This window comes from Siphateles boraxobius, unplaced genomic scaffold, assembly GCF_051911475.1.
Source record: "Siphateles boraxobius isolate OS27281-9 unplaced genomic scaffold, OSU_SipBor_1 12, whole genome shotgun sequence".
In the NCBI taxonomy this organism is placed as follows: Eukaryota; Metazoa; Chordata; class Actinopteri; order Cypriniformes; family Leuciscidae; genus Siphateles; species Siphateles boraxobius.
The window spans coordinates 5,689,350-5,707,360 of NW_027508722.1; the positions used below are offsets into that span (position 1 = coordinate 5,689,350).

Sequence of the window (18,011 nt, forward strand, 5' to 3'; positions counted from 1 at the left end):
GCCGGTGTCTCCCTCTCACGAGCTGTTGACAAGCTCGTGATGAAGCAGGCAGGGATCGTCTGCAACTTACACTTTCTTTTAGCAAAAACAAACAAACCAGAGGATACCATTTCAAACAATATAATTTGAAAAAAATATTGTTTAAGACAAAGACTCACATAAACAGCCGTTCCTTCTCAATTATATAGCAATTTTAGTGTGCTTGACAAAACTGCAATTTTAGCTCCCCGACCTCTTGCCTGGAGTGGTGCAGGGATGACATATTTTTGTAGGCCAACACCTGGAAACGAGTTAGCATTTTAGCACATTTAGTAGCCCACACTATGAATGACTAGCCTACTTTACAGATCTCCAAGTCTGCATGAAACATAAGTTACTATAGTCTTTTTCTTCCCTGTTGTGAAGTAGCCTATATTCGAGTGAAATGGCTTCTTGAACAAGAAAAAATTTAGGACGGACTTGATTTTGTAAATCGGGAATTGATTGGAAGGTTGTGGTTTGCTATTGGTTAATCTGATGTGAGTGACTATGGTTTCCCGGCCCTCATGCCATCATCAGAGAGAAGTTACTTTGATTAAAGATTAAGAGGGCACATGGATTTAAAAAATAATAATGATGTGCACGGATAAATCATAATAATCACTGCAATAGGCAGAATCATCAATTTTGATTTCATGGTGATTTCCTACTTTTAGGGAAAACCCAAGCACGGAAAATCTTGCACTGGTTTTGGTGTAAACATTAGCTTCTGTTTTGATGAGATCATGCTATTGGTTGACAGTCCCTGAACCTCCTATTGTTCTAGCCTTGAGCTCTGGCCGTGGTGCTGAAGGCTTCGTGCGCGCGCTTTACAACTGCTGTCATTCCTGGAACGTCACGCGCCATTAACTAATGTATAAAGCCAATCATATTGGAATTTAATGTTAGAAGATGAGGATTTATAAAACAGTCCAGACTATCTAAATGGACGATTAGCGTTTGAAACCATTGTAAAAAACAAAAAAAATCTTTACAATTGTATTAAGCCTTCAGCACCACGGCTAGAGATCATGATATCCTGAATAACGTAATTACATCGCATATCAATATTTGTAGAGAAAAAAACACACACAAAATGCTCCTTGTAAAAAGACAATTTATTATTTTTCCAGACAGAGCCGATGGATAGAAATTTAAAAAAGTGGTGGCTTTAGAAGTCAATATTGTAGGCCTATGTGTTAATTCTATTCATATCACTTGTCATAAGCATTTCGCTAGTCGAGTCGTCATTAATCCATTTTAAACAATTTAGCTTGTCAGTCTTTCGGAGGTAGATTTAGGGGTTGTTAACGCAACACACATTCTGTATTCTGTCTGGAATACATGCATATCCTCTGCATCAGATCTCACAGTTTAACTAAAGTGTTTTTGTGTTCCAATGTGCTGCTTTTTAATTGTTGTTCTATATACATACAAATGTATTTACATTCCTTCCTCAGCAATCAATAAAATTTGCATAGAGAAAATTATTCAAAATGCACAAACAAGAAACGCCACTGTCATTTTATTTTTTGATAAATTACTTCTAGTTTTTTAATACTTAAGTCCAATTTAAAATTTTACCTTTTACTTTCACTCAAGTATATTTTTTGCTAGATACTTGGACTTTTAATAGAGTAAAATCTTTACTCAGTATCAATACTGCAAGTCGCTTCAGAAGGCCTTTATTAACCCCTTGGAGCCGTATGGATTACTTTTATGATAGATGGATGTGCTTTTTTTGGGCTTCAAAATCTCATTTACTATTCACTCCCATTATAAAACTTGGAAGAGAGGGAAAAATGTATTACTCAGATTGTGTTTAGCTGAAAGAAGAAAGTCATACACCTTGAGTAAATCATGGGATCATTTTAATTTTTTGGGTGAACTATCCCTTTAAGGTGGATGAATTGTTTGTTCTTAATATTATTAATAACAAATCAAACAATGTATTATCAACTAGTTTTTCACATTGCTTTTGCTGCAGAAACAGGACATTTTAACCCTTGAGCCTCGCTTGGAGCCCCGTGACCTAAATGTGCCTGGTGGGATGAGACAGGTTTCAGAGTGATTTACTGTGAAAAGGTCACCATCTGCCTCTAGTGCCCCCAGATCCAGATCCCCGACCCCTCCTCTTCACACATGCTGTATGGGCATAAAGCCTACATTATCTCAGACAGGACTGTGATTTAGATGGTCTTGGGAAAGATCTACCTTGATAATATTTGATAATTAGCACCAAGTTGTTGTTGCTCACAGCTATGAGCAGAGAGCGGCATCACTACACTGCACCCTGCTGGTGAGACTGGATCATTGCTGTCGAGTATAAAGGTTCTTAAAGTCCCCCTGGTCAATAATTGTATCCCTTAAAACTCATATTTCATCACCAAAATGACATATTTAAAAAACAAATCCTTGAAAAAACATTTTTTTCATGCCTTAAAATAGCTTGAATGTAACTCTACACCCTTTAGTATACGCGGTTCTATGAATATGCAAATAAGCCCCACCTCCACTCACTCACACACCAGCTCAGGGATCCACTCGTGGACGATCACACGATGATCTGATTTGTTACAAGGTAGTTTGTGACGTCAGAAACACCAGCGATTTCGAACTGTGTTTTTGAGACTGTCTTTGGTTCACTGCAGTTTTAAGCAGAAAATACTCAGCAGTGTTGAGATGAATTTGCAGATGGTAAAAACACCACACAGACATATAAACAACATTATAAACCTAATTTTCACAACGGGGGACTTTAACTGGGTTCTATGTTTCCATTTAGAACCTGCATATAATCTTTCCATTGAAAAAAAAGGTTCCTTATATATTTTTTTTAAATGTTCTTCACACTTTTAATAAAATAAAAGTTCCAAAAGGGGTTTCCCGCAGTGATGCCAATGAAGAACCATTTTGGTTCCCAATGAACCATTCAGTAAACATTTTTTAAAAGACGTGACTATAGAAAAGGTTTTTGTCTAATGTGCTCTATAGGTAATAACTTTCCATAACAGCATTGATTTACATTATATCATCATATAGTACTCTATTATTTAATCTGAATTTTTTATTCATATTTTTGTTCACATACAAGTGACCACAAAAGGTATTTGATGTGTGATTGTCAGTGCATTATATCAAAATATCAAACCATGTCATCAGCAAAGAAATTATGCTTGACTTTTTCCTCAGGAGTAACTTTACTTATTGTGCAACTTAAAAATATCAAAAATATTTATGAGATCGGCATAGTTTCAGCACTGATGAGAAGACAGTAGTAGGCCTACAGTTTTAGGTTTGTTTATTATGAATAATAATTGTGGTAAAATCTGCACACACTGTTTATTCCATATCAAAGCAACATTAATGTATAACAATGACAAGTTGATCTTGAATTTCCAAAGACAGTAAGTGATCCATTTAAGAAAAAAAATAAATTATATGTTTTTTATCATAGATAAATAACTATGTCTCCTGTTTCGTATATAAAAGCATATTTTTATTCTTCTAAAGAATCTCTGCTACCAGTCTAAACGCATGTGATAATATACATACAAAATATGTACATAAACTCTCTCTCTCTCACACACACACACACACACACACACACACACACACACACACACACACACACACACACACACACACACACACACACACACACACACACACACACACACACACACACACGTTGGGTTTCCATGTTTTATGGGGACTTTCCCATAGACACACTGATTTTTATACTGTACAAACTGTATATTCTCTCCCCTTACACAAACTCTACCCCTAAACCTACTCACTCACTCGCTCACTCATTAAGACTCGCTCACTCACTTAGACTCACTCACTCACTCACTCACTCACTCGCTCGCTCACTCATTAAGACTCGCTCACTCACTCAGACTCACTCACTCATTCACATTCACTCAGTCTCGCTCGCTCACTCACACACTCAGACTCGCTCACTCACACACTCAGACTCGCTCGCTCACTCACTCACTCACTCAGACTCACTCACTCACTCAGACTCACTCACTCACTCACTCACTCAGACTCACTCACTCACTCAGACTCACTCATTCACTCACTCAGACTCACTCACTCATTCACATTCACTCAGACTCGCACGCTCACTCACACACTCAGACTCGCTCGCTCACTCACTCACTCACTCACTCACTCACTCACTCACTCACTCACTCACTCACTCACTCGCTCGCTCACTCATTAAGACTCACTCACTCACTCAGACTCACTCACTCATTCACATTCACTCAGTCTCGCACGCTCACTCACACACTCAGACTCGCTCACTCACACACTCAGACTCGCTCGCTCACTCACTCACTCACTCAGACTCAGTCACTCACTCAGACTCACTCACTCACTCAGACTCACTCATTCACTCACTCAGACTCACTCACTCATTCACATTCACTCAGACTCGCTCGCTCACTCACACACTCAGACTCGCTCGCTCACTCACACACTCAGACTCGCTCGCTCACTCACTCACTCACTCACTCACTCACTCACTCACTCACTCACTCACTCGCTCGCTCACTCATTAAGACTCACTCACTCACTCAGACTCACTCACTCATTCACATTCACTCAGTCTCGCACGCTCACTCACACACTCAGACTCGCTCACTCACACACTCAGACTCGCTCGCTCACTCACTCACTCACTCAGACTCACTCACTCACTCAGACTCACTCACTCACTCAGACTCACTCATTCACTCACTCAGACTCACTCACTCATTCACATTCACTCAGACTCGCTCGCTCACTCACACACTCAGACTCGCTCGCTCACTCACACACTCAGACTCGCTCACTCACTCACACACTCAGACTCGCTCGTTCACTCACACACTCACACTTGCTCACTCACTCACACACTCAGACTCGCTCACTCACTCACACACCCAGACTCGCTCACTCACTCACTCACTCACTCAGACTCGCTCACTCACTCACTCACACACTCGGACTTGCTCACTCACTCACACACTCACACACTCAGACTCGCTCACTCACTCAGACTTGCTCACTCACTCACTCAGACTCGCTCACTCACTCAGACTTGCTCACTCACTCACTCACTCAGACTCGCTCACTCACTCACTCACTCACTCAGACTCGCTCACTCACTCACTCAGACTCGCTCACTCACTCAGACTTGCTCACTCACTCACTCACTCAGACTCGCTCACTCACTCACTCACTCAGACTCGCTCACTCACTCACACACTCAGACTCGCTCGATCACTCACACACTCAGACTCGCTCACTCACTCACACACTCAGACTCGCTCACTCACTCAGACTTGCTCACTCACTCACTCAGACTCGCTTACTCACTCACACACTCAGACTCGCTCACTCACTCACACACTCAGACTCATTCACTCACACACTCAGACTCGCTCGCTCACTCACACACCCAGACTCGCTCACTCACTCACTCGCTCACTCAGACTCGCTCACTCACTCACTAACTCAGACTTGCTCACTCACTCACACACTCAGACTCGCTCACTCACTCACTCACTCACTCACTCAGACTTGCTCACTCACTCACACACTCAGACTCGCTCACTCACTCAGACTTGCTCACTCACTCACTCAGACTTGCTTACTCACTCACACACACACTCAGACTTGCTCACTCACTCACTCACTCACTCACTCACTCACTCACTCACACACTCACTCACTCACTCACACACTCACTCACACAGACTCACTCACTCACTCACTCACTCACTCACTATATTTTTACACTAAATTAGAGGGATTATTTGCAATCAGGGAGGTTATATCAGCCTTGTAGTTATAGCTATGGGCTGGTAAGAGAAAGTTCACATTTGATCTCTGATACTAGAAACCCTTGGGTATTTTAACCCCAGGGAAATGGTCTTACATTGTACATCCCTTTGGCTAAATGACTATACTATTTGCATACTTAATACTTATGCAATGAATAAACCGCACAAGCGATGCTGTCCTAAATAGATTCTGCCTGCATGTGCCTTATATTATACAAAATGAAATGCACAAAAAAATGCTTTGTGCTTTATAATTATGATAATGGCCATATTGTAATATATATTGTGGGCAACCGAAAAAAAACAACCAGACATAAAAAAATAAAAATAAAAATAAAATAAAAACATACAAAAATAAAATCACTAAAACATGGAACACTGAACGACTGATATACATTCAGACAAATCCGACCTAAAGAATGAAGACTAAATCAAATACCGCTCATCTTCTATTTATATCCCAGAAATGATGTAAGTGGACTAGATTCATCGTAGATTTCTGTTCACACTGCAATCAATTCCGTTCTGCTATCTTACAATTTAGGGGACTGAGACAAAGCCAGAGGGGAGAATTGATGCTTGCATAATAATCTATTGCTGCTTATGTAATTTTTAGGCAATAATTACAGTATGCGATCATGTGCATTCACATGAAAATAAATGGTTGCATTCTTCCTCTCCTTTTCACTTTCTTACAAAAACCTTAATGAGGAGTGAAGGATGCACATTATGTGTGTAACTGATGTTTTATCTGTGTGTTTTGTCATAGTTTGGTCACACAACTCTTGTCGCCTCATAAACCGGCTAAATGAGACGGAATACTAGTTCAAATACTAGTGATTCTGATTCCAGACATTCTGATTGACTTACAATTAAAAGAAATAGCTATGAAACACTTCATGTGTGACAAAAGCACAAAAGCAACTTCTAGAATTGTTCTCACTTAACAATATCTTCATATATATGTCCATAACGAGGACTTGTGACATCAGTGCACTTGTTTAAACAACATTTAAGGAATGGTTAAGTATTTGACAGTATAGTGTACTAAACAGCCCTAGCACTGCCGCTGACTCTTCAACAATAGGGAAAGAGCTACTGTCAATCATTTGAGCCCATATGTGGTAACATTTTAAACCTTTCACTTTAAAGTGATCCTGATCTCAGCTCAGTTCGAGGTGGAATTCCATTTGAATGTGTCTGGCCTCTGATTGGCTGTCTCCGGTGATAGAACTATACTGATTGGCTGAGTTTTGGCTCTGGTTGGCTCGTAGTGAATCTCTGAACCTGACATCTCTGTGACTTGTCTAGGGTTAATGTCTTTTGGCCCGCTGAGCACTCTGGGTACAGGACGCACAGCAGGCGGTCTTGTAATAGGAGTAGACGCAGAGTCGAGCCTGGACCACCATTACACAGTTATGTCGTCTGTCTTTACAGTTCTCATCTACAAAGAGAGAGATAGGAAGAGAGAGGGATTATAATCTAAACCAGGGCTTTTCAATTTGTTAGATGCCATGGACCCCCTAATATGATCATCCTCATACGAGGGACCCCCATCCTAAAATTTAAAGGCAAAGAAAGAAAAAGATCCAATTAATACTGTGACAAATTTATACTATAAATGTTTAAAGTATTTAGTTTCTATTACATTACATCATTGCGTTCTTTCTACTCAATATACTGTATTTTGTAAGTTAGGTATATTTGATTAATTTATTTTGTTTATCAAATGATTTTAATCAAATGTTTTAATTTAGTCACTTAGTTTAATATTATTATTATTATTTTACACTATGTTCTATATAAATTTAATTTAATTTAATTATGTAGTATTATGAAATGTATTATTTTAATCAAATTGTATTTATTCAAATTATTTTATTTATTTATTTTAATCAAATGTTTTTATTGATGTACTGTAGTTATTTATTTTGTATTTAAATCAAATGATATTTATTTATTTTAATTATTATTTTATTTTAATACAATGTATTACTTTATCATATTTTTTAAAATCAAATTGTATTAATGTATTTTAATCAAATGTTTTTATTTATTTATAAACACGTTTTATTTTATTTTAATACATTTATTTTTATCTAATGTGTTAATTTATTATGTATTTATTTAAATACAATTTATAATTGTTTTCATTTTAATCAAATTTATTTATTTATTTAACTAGTTTAATTTTCTTATTTAAATCAAGTTTTATTTATTTATTTAGGTCTATTAAATGTATAATTTTTATCAAATTGTATTTATTTGAATTATTATATATTATTTATTTATTTTAATCAAATGTTTTTATTTATGTACCTATTTGTTTTTTATTTAAATCAAATGTTATTTATACATTTATTTTATTTAATTTAATTGTAATCAATGTATCAACATATTATTTTTAAACAGATATTTATTTATTTACAATATTAAATTTTTTGTCTAATGTATACATTTATTATTCATTTATTTAAATAATATTTTATTTTAATCAAATTTATATATCGCTGCTTTTCTCTAAACTTTTCCCGGTTTGCAAATCCTGCCACAATACATGAACACACTGACACACACCTTCAAAGGGACTGCAGGGAATGGTGTTACAGGACTGCTCATGCGCAGGTTTGGTGTCGAGATGGCAGACTGCACTGTACTGTTTGTCTGCTGTGAGACACCGGACCTCCCGCGTCTGCACCCCTTCACCACAGGAGCGAGAGCACTACACCGAATGAGAGGAACACTTAATAACAGCAGAATAAGGGAGGACCCTGAAGGACAGATTGATTGACAGGTGATGTCATCCTCACCGTGCTCCATTCGGTGGTGAACCACTGTGGTTTGCAGGGCTCCAGTTCACACGACTGCACTGGGAACGGTTTCTCCAGGTGGGAGCACTCACTGGTGCCGCTCACGGCGAAGTCACTTCCTGTCTTCTTCACACAGATGACGTCCCTGCGCTGGGTGCCGTTCCCACACACTGCGTTACACTGTTGACAGAGAGTGAACACACACTCAAAGAGTCTGTTCTGTTCTATTCTATTCTGTTCTGTTTAATGTTGTTCTATTCTACAGTTCTACATTTAACTTTGTTCTACTCCTTTCATCTTTATTTTATGCAACTTTATTCTATTCTACATGGTTTTATTCTATTTTAGAATGTTCTAATTATAATTATTTTAACTATTCTTATTACGTAGTTCTGTCCTACATTTAACTTTGTTCGATTCTATCCATCTTTTTTCTTTGCAACTTTATTCTCCTCTAATGAACACTATTCCATTCTATTTTATTTTGTTCTATTTCCTTTTATTAGGTTTCTCTGATGTCATTCTGTTCTAGATTATTATTTTTTTTGAATTATTTTAACTTAATTGTTATTCTATTCTATAATATTTTATTTTGTTCAATTTAATTGTATTGGGTTTTCTTTGATTTCTTTATTTTATACTTGAACTTTATTCATATTTTAACTTTATTCTAATTGGCTTCTAATTGTTCTGTTCTGTACTATTCTGTTATTCCATTCCACATTGTTTTTAACTTTATTCTCTGCAAATTTATTCTGTTCTATTCATTGTTCTTCTATTCTAAATTGTTCTATTATATTTTGTTCTATTTCATTTTATTCAATTTGATTTAATTTTCTTTCTTTTATTCATATTCATATTTCTATTTTATTCTATTCTATTATTCCACTTCATTCATTGATGTTTTCTTTTATTCTATATTCAATAATATATTTCTATTATATTCTTACATAGACCTTGACGCTGGAATATAATTGATCGATTTTTGCTGTAGACACACGGCCTCACCTGTCCCCAGGGTCCAGTGTACCACAGGTGGGTGGGTGTACAGGGTCCCCCGTTACAGGCCTTCATGTCAGCCGGTTTCTCTGACACACATTCCACTCCACCACCTCTTTCTCTCCTGCCTCCACCAGTTAAACACACAACCTCTCTCCGCTGGACACCCGGCCCGCACGTCGCAGAACACTGAGAACGAAAGACAGAGAAACAATAACCCATTTGATTAAAAATCTCTAAATGAATACATTTACAAAATGACCTTTTTTTGCAAATCATGTGCAAGCATGAGTCTCACTGGTCAATACTCACAGTGTTTGTCCAATCCGTGAAGTACCAATTAGTAACACAAGGACCCATGTGACAGTCCTCGGTGCGCTGTGGGCGGAGCCTGTCATTGCACTCCCTGTCACTCATAGTGCTACCATGGTTACTGACACAGCGTACACTCCTGGTTCTCTTTCCCACTCCACAATCCACTGAACACTGTGAGAAAAGAGGCATTATCATACATGCAGACAGCTCAAACACATCTGTGTGTCTCTGGAGATAAACACATATACTTAGATAGACTAGAATAGAACAAAACAACAGATTTTCCAAATCAGCTAGTCAGTTGGTTGCCTGAACAAACTACTGTAGCCAGAACATGTTTCATTAGCGCAAGACACATTTTTTACACAGTATTACGCCACAGTAATGTCGACTGCTGCGGGTCACTCAGGGCGGGATCTATGCTAATAAGGCTGATCGTCACCAGTCATGGGCGGGGCTTACATAAAAGTAGTGGGAAATCTGGAACCGCTCGTTTGGAGACACTGTTTATGATTTATGGGGATTCTAAAAAAGGAGTGGGTGGATTTTTACCATTATAGACTAGTTGTTCACACACATCTGTGTTCAAACTCCTGACTATTTTGCATAATAGGTCCCCTTTAAAGATGCAACAAGAACAGAAAAAACACAGGTGCTCAAAAATAAACAAAAACATTTTACTACACATACTATTTACAAAATATACTGAATAATACTAAAAGAAAATGATATAAAAAAGTAAGCAAGTCCACCGTGTCTTACCGTGCTCCAGTTGGTGCTGATCTCCCAGTGGGAGCACACGCGCGGGTTGCAGGACTGAGTGGCGTTGGGGCGCGAGAGACTGGAGCAGCGCTGAGGGTGAACCATCGTCGAACGGTTCCCAAAACTCTGTCTGCACTGTATGTGGCGCTGCTGCACACCCCAACCGCAGGAAACACTGCACTCCGACCACACGCCCGTATCCCAGCTACACACACACACACACACAGACAAGTTAACTGAGATATACATATTAACCCAAAACAACAATCTATATTAATTTATGTAATGCCTGCCACAGACTGTGCAATTTCAGCAATCATATAAGATCAGTGCAATATAACACTGTACAATATGGATCTAATAAACCTGGGTCAACAAGTTGGGTCTTCTGTAGATTGTATGATGGACTGTGCTGTAGACTGTACGATGATGGCACCTATTGAATCGTAGGCTACGACCAAGTTAGTATAGAGGAATAGAACGTCATCAGCATGCGCTATGGTAAACAAATAGAGCAAGATGAATTGACCTTTGGCAATTGTGGTTTTTATGTGCGCTGAAAAGTAAGCGAAAGAGGAGAATATGGATGCGGTCATGGCTTGGGAAAAGAGGCCAACTTGGCATGCCAATCTTGCAAATGGAGCTCAGGGTAAGTAGTTTTAAGTTTTAGCTCCATTTCACGTTGATCAATACGCCATTTCATGTTGCACTTTTATTGGCTAGTCAGTAGAAGTAGGTCATCAGACTGTCATTGATCTTGATTCATGTAATGTGAAATTACAGTCATTAAGAACATTAATGATATCTGCAATGTATTTATGTTGGTTCTGTTCTGTTTACCCCAATGGGATTATCACTGCGGTCCCTGCTCTTATAGGGAGTTGAATAGATTAATAGAAAGTTCAAAATATAAATATTTTGTAACATTATAAATGACTTTACCATCACTTTGATCAATCTAATGCATCCTTGCTCATTAAAAATTGTATTTCTTAAAAAAAATCTTACTGAACCCAAATGTTTGAACAGTATTGTATGTACTATACATGCACAGTTACTCACAATGGTGGACAAGGATGAACATTACAGGGTTCCTCCTCTTCCACGGGTTTGGTTGCAGAGTCGCACCTCCTCTCATGGACTTCCTGTTCTGTGTGTCTATTCACACACACAATCTCTCTGTACTGAGAGCCTGAATATACACAAACACATACATACACGTCAAAAAACAAAGGCATTTTTTAGTGGTGAGTGGTGTAAAATTTGATGGCAAGGTGTTCTGGGGTGGTTGTTTACACCCTCAAATCTCTGTGATCTTCTGATCTCTAGATATTGCTTTGGTTCTTTTTTGTTTAAAATCACTAAATCTGTGGAATAGTAATAGTGAGTGATGTTTGCTTGAGCAAACGCCACTAGCTCTTTAAACATACCAGAAGGAGGCAGCAGATAGCAAACTAACACTGGGTAAATCAGCTTAATAAAAAACAGTGGTGAGCGAGCTGAGAAACCCCCTCAAACACACTCGAGCCCTATAGAGAAACTCCCTAACAGTTTGGCACATGTACGTTCTGTTCCACAGTGCTTGGCTTTCTTCATATGTCAGTAGGCAAAGGGTTCATGTTCTCTGAGTGTTTCCAGCTCGCCTATTACAAATAAACACAACATTAATCCACTGCGTCCACTTTGGATCACAGGTTATAGAAGAGCCACTCAAAGCAATAGTGTGTGGTGTCAACCGGTGCAAAGTCGTAAGAGGAGATTCATGTAAATGTCATGAAACTGATCACTCAATAACAGAACTCCTTGTAGCAGATGGGGGAAATATAGGCATATGTTAACACCACTGTTAACAAATCTGGGATCAGTAAAATAGCATTTTTAAATACATTTTTTTTTTATAGGATGCATTAAATTGAATAAAAGTGACAGTAAATACCATTATAATGTTAAAAAAGATTTCCATTTAAAATAAATTCTGTTCTTTTAAATGGTCTATTCATTAAAAAAATTAAAGCAGCACAACTGGTTTAAACATTGATAATAATAAGAAATAGTGACATCATGTGACACTGAAGACTGGAGTAATGATGCTCAAAATGTAGCTTTGCATCAGAGGAATATATATATATATATGTATGTATTTTTTTTTTTTTAATTTGACAGTAGCTTGAGTTGGAATATAGATGTAAATGTATGTTCAGAAAAAAAACAGTAACATTGAAAAATTGTAACAAACTTTTTTTTTATAGGGTAAAATGTGGTCTTCCATAGTATTTGAATCATGTTAACCAACGGTACAACCATGCATTGCACTTCACTACCATGGTAAAAAAGAAACTATAGAATTTTTTTTTAGCTTAAAGACATTTAGTATAATATAAATGCACAAAAACTGCTATAGCTTAACAAAAAAAAATACTGTAAATATATTCCATTACTCCTTGCACAAATCTTGCAAAAATCACATTCGCTCTAAGCTCTCGCTGTGCTGCTGTGTTTCGAGCCGAGCTGATAAATGTGTAGTGTGTGCTTCAAACGAGCAGCTCAGTCTCGTTCCGCTTTTGGCCAGTTTGCTGTTTAATGTTTCTCATAGGCACCAAAAATAGCAGCGCTTATCAGTCATTGGCACCAGTGTGTCTGCAACAGACATGTGCAGCATAATTTGCATAAACATTATATTGAACACTTATCGAACTTCTGTTATAATTTTATAGAGGAAAATTATATCGCAATAGTTATCGCTTTATCGCCCAGCCCTAATTCATATTCTGCAATGATTTAACTTAGTCTGAATAGTTAATTACAACTCATATATATAGCTATGGTGACCTCTGACCTTTGCCACAGGTAGCAGTGCATTCTGTCAGCGCGCCTCTTTGCCACATGAATGCAGGCTGATTGTCCAGTGGGAGGTCCGTTCTTGGAGGGATCCGAGCGTTACGATTAGGTCCTAAGCCCTGTGGGCGTAGCCTCTCTGGTGGCCATCGATCAGATGCAGAGGAAGATGAGGAGGAAGGGAAGGAAAATGGAGGCGAGGAGGCAGAAGACAACACAGGAGGAGGAGCAACAGGGTTCTCGACTGCCACTGAGACAGAATCTGAAACACAGAGATAAGCACGATGAGTCCTAGTGCGCTGCCTACCTAGAGCTAAACACTAAACAAATAAGATTGGCTTGGGATTACACCTGGCCCAATCAAGTGTTGTTTGCTAGTTTCAGCCTGACGCAGTTATCATTTTCACGTCCTGCGCCACATTGTTTAAATAGCAAATGCATTTACGTCTACCCATGGGCTGCTGGTCTGAAAACAAGGTGTTATAAGGCGCATTGTTGGCGCGTTGCTATTTTGAGGCAACTGAAATAGACTGCGCCATTGACCAACAAAAACCTGGTCTAAATTCAATGGGCAATATTTATTTTGTTATTTAAAGAGCGCTTTAGTCATGTGTGCCTATAGGCGGGTCCACAACGCTTATTGTGCTTGTTACAAACACAGGGATGCCCAGCAGCACACAAACTAGCCAAATATTAGAAATAAAAGGATTACAATGTAAAAGATTATTATTTTGTACATATAGATATGATGGAATCCAGCTTTTGTCGTAGATGGTCTGCTTGCGATTTAACCTCGCGCACGAACTGATCTGTTTCCTCGCTAGAGAAGCGTTCAGTCTCTCCGCTTGCAAATTCTGCCATGTAAATAGCGAATCCGACATGGCGCGAGCACAACTGGCTTTTAAAGGGAATGTGAGATGAGACCCTGATAGGTTAATTGCATGTTACGCCCAAAACACACCAATTACTTATCAAGAGAATAGGGACAACCCTTTTAGACCATGCGCCGGGTGCGCCGACCATTTTTCCTGTCGTTAAACTAACAAAAGTGGATCCGAACACGCACTAAGTGCACTTGCGCCGTGCGCTTTAGATCATTTTTTTCATTAATATTATTTGCAAGTAGAGTTTTTAAAAATATACTTCTAGGATTTGAAGTAAACTACTGCACATTCAATACAATTAAGCACACTTTTGCACAAGGAAAAATTGCAACTAACTGAACAAGTATTGTACAAATTTGAAAAGGTAGTTAAGTACAGTATTAGCTTTACACCTGTTCATTTGCTTTGCAACAGTTGCTGTTTCTCGTGTTATTAGAAATCCTCAAACTCTCATTAAAAGTCTTGCAGCAAGTTGCTGTATGTGTGATCATCCTTTAGAGTATTCTGTTGTTAGCTTAGCAACATGCAACGTCAGACTGCTCAAATTGTGGGTAGATGTCACATGTCTGTCCGGTCTTGTGTTGCACATGGGTGTTTGTTATGCTGAGCCATGTGCTCTCGTCATTGTTGACCCCTCCCTCTTGTTATCTGATTATTGGTTTATTTGCTCCACCTGTCTGTCTCGTTACCCTCCTTGTTTGCCTCCCTATTTAGTCTTCCTGTGTTTGCTGTCCTGTGCTCGTTCGTTGTCATTGTTACGTGGTTTAGTCGTGTGGAGTTCTGTGCCTGTCCTGTCTGGTCTGTGTTGGATTTAGTTTTGAAACATTGGAATTCTTTTGTTGGTTTGTTTATTTTATGTTTTATCTTTATTAAATTCTTCATTTCACTCCACATTTGAGTCCTCTTCTCCATTTCTCCACAACCCACAGTGACAGTAGAGTCTCAGAAGGTAACTGCCTGTATAGGGAGTAGACAGCAAGGCAGCTAACTAAGTTTTAATTCCCAGCTGAAAAGACCAGCTTAATCCAGCCTGTGGTGTGCTGGTATTAGCTGGTGTAAGCTGATTTAGATGGTCTAGTCTCTTCCCAAGTTGCCAAAATAGTTTTTAGCAGAGTTGGCACAGAACTAAAGCCTGATTCATGCTTTTTGGTTCATGTCACACACTCTCACAGTGACCCCATTCTCATAAAAACTCTGTTCAACATCATCTGATGTCCCACACACACACACACACACACACACACACACACACACACACACACACACACACATTCTCCTATAATGACCTTAAAAGGTTTCAACGGTGGCCAATAAGTGATGAGAGAAATAAGAGAAGACTGCTCAAGTGAAATATATCGGCGTGGCACAGACATATAAACACTATAAATTTAGAGTGACATAGAAGATCGTCAGGAGAGAAAAGAGAGAGAGAGAGAGAGAGAGAGAGAGAGAGAGAGAGAGAGAGAGAGAGAGAGAGAGAGAGAAAGACTCTGTGTGACAAAAAGACTGTAGGAAAACTCACTGAGTTCTCGGAGTGCTGCCCGTCCTCGCTCCCTCTCTCTGTGTACTTCTCTCTCTACATCCCTCTGTTTCTCCACTGGGATGTAATATTCATAGTCTATGCCTGGATTCTGCCTGTGGAAAATAATCTACAGCGAGAGAGAGAGAAAGTAAAAACAGGTTAATAAACTCCAGCATATGGTAACGTCTCACTCCATGACCGCATTCCAGTTAGCATCGGCCGTATATCACTGATGAAAACACACTCGAACACACTCCTACACACTCAGAACTATGTGGATGCTCTTTCTCTCAACATCTAAATGAAATTAAAGCTAAAGCATTTGAATATGAACTATTATTTATTACATTCTTCCAAGACCAAATGATCAGAGCTGTGCTAATCATGATACGCTGTTACTGTATGTCAACAAGAGACTCTTACTGACACCTAAACCAATACTGATACTTAAACTAGTATCACTACTTAATATACGGATAATTAAAGTAGTGTGCTACACCAGACAGCAACACAGTCTCGGCCCAGATCCGGGCCACATCTGGTACATGTGAATTCCACGCATACCAGATGTGGACCGGATCTGGGCCGATGCTATGTTACTGTCTGCAGTGTTGTGCCTGAACGCGTTCATTGAACGATAGTTCATGAACTTGTTCATATTTTGGGCGAACGTGAATCATCATCTAAACGAGTTTTATGACAAGGTCGGTGAGGATGGGAAAAATCTTACATTTCTGTGCAAACTTTGCCCGCCTATAAAATAATTGCTGTCTGTGGTTCGGGCTGTGGCAATACTTTTGAAAAATAATAGCTCGCAGCAACCTATGGAAAAAAAGAACTATGAACTACTTCAGAATTTTGAAGTATGAACTATGAACTGAACTAGTTAATTTTACAATTTGTGAACTGAACCTTGAACTACTTCATGTAGAAAGTGAACTTTTCCAACACTGACTGTCTTGGACCAAAACTACTGAAACCTAAACCAGACCAATACTAATACTTGAACTAGTATAATTAAACTACTCATACCTAAACAGACCAATACTGACACATATACAGTACTAGTTTCACAACTTAAATACTATTTACTAAAACACTAATACCCTAGTGAAAAAAATATACAAAAATGTATTTAAAATAAATTTATTTCATATGAAGTATACTACAATATATCGCTTAAAACTTACTGATATAAATATTATAATTCAACTTTATTTGGAGTACTTCTTAATTGCACAATGCACATGTCTTATTTACCCTAAAAGTGTTTTAATATCACTACTAGTAATTATCAATCAATTATACTTAAGTTGGACTTAAGTTGGACCTCAGCACTACTTCTGGATAAATAAAGTGCATTAAGTACAAAATTAGTTTGACTATAAATTTAGCAGACTTAAAGTATACCAATTTTGTATACTAAAAGTACAATTTCAGGGTATTTATAAAGTACATAAATGTGTAAATGTATTTGTAGTATATGTAGTATACTTAGAATAAAATAAATGTATTTGTATTAGACAAACATTGATATAGTATGACTACCAAAATTACTGACACCTAAATCAGACCAATATTGATACTTAAACTAGTATAATTAAACTAGTCATACCTAAACTAGACCAATACTGATACTTAAACTAGTGATATTAAACTAGTAATACATAAACTAGTTCAATAGCCTACTGATATTTATAACTAAACCAAACACTCATAACTTAACCACCCAAAGATTTAGACTACCTACACTACTGACACCCAAACTAGACAAATACTGATACTTAAACCAGTATCACTACTTAAATACTGAGAATTAAACTAGTCAAACACTGATAACTATAGTATTACTACCAAAACTACTGATAACTATACTCCAATACTGATTCTTAAACTAGTATCATTAAAATAGTGATACCCAATCTAGACAACTTCACATACCTAAACTCTTGACTATCCAAACTACTGACACTGAAACTAGACCAATACTGGGACTTAAACTAGTTTCAGTACTTAAATACTGATATTG

The 18,011-nt window shown here is 38.0% G+C and overlaps 1 protein-coding gene and 1 long non-coding RNA gene across 6 annotated transcripts in view; one reads left to right on the forward strand and one right to left on the reverse strand.

Annotated features, from left to right (window-relative positions):
- Window positions 1-3,302: 3,302 nt before the first annotated feature.
- Window positions 3,303-18,011, reverse strand: part of adamtsl4 (ADAMTS-like 4) — a 73,503-nt gene continuing 58,794 nt past the window's right edge. The window contains exons 9-18 of one of the 5 annotated variants that reach the window (XR_013195724.1): window positions 15,983-16,109; window positions 13,578-13,838; window positions 11,804-11,933; window positions 10,742-10,946; window positions 9,977-10,150; window positions 9,674-9,853; window positions 8,666-8,845; window positions 8,433-8,577; window positions 5,241-7,299; window positions 3,303-3,810 (exon numbers count right to left, since the gene is read on the reverse strand). Coding sequence is in view for 1 of the 5 variants with exons in the window: in XM_077207068.1 (XP_077063183.1) it covers window positions 7,169-7,299; window positions 8,433-8,577; window positions 8,666-8,845; window positions 9,674-9,853; window positions 9,977-10,150; window positions 10,742-10,946; window positions 11,804-11,933; window positions 13,578-13,838; window positions 15,983-16,109 (1,533 nt within the window). In the remaining 4 variants the exon portion in view is untranslated. Of the gene's footprint in view, window positions 7,300-8,432; window positions 8,578-8,665; window positions 8,846-9,673; window positions 9,854-9,976; window positions 10,151-10,741; window positions 10,947-11,803; window positions 11,934-13,577; window positions 13,839-15,982; window positions 16,110-18,011 lie in introns of all 5 variants that reach the window. The other 4 variants (XR_013195723.1, XR_013195722.1, XR_013195721.1 and 1 more) reach the window with 4 other exon arrangements.
- The window catches only part of LOC143715379 (uncharacterized), a 582,927-nt gene continuing 576,481 nt past the window's right edge, over window positions 11,566-18,011 (forward strand). The window contains exon 1 of the long non-coding RNA XR_013195736.1: window positions 11,566-11,575. This is a non-coding gene — a long non-coding RNA (uncharacterized LOC143715379). The remainder of the gene's footprint in view (window positions 11,576-18,011) is intronic.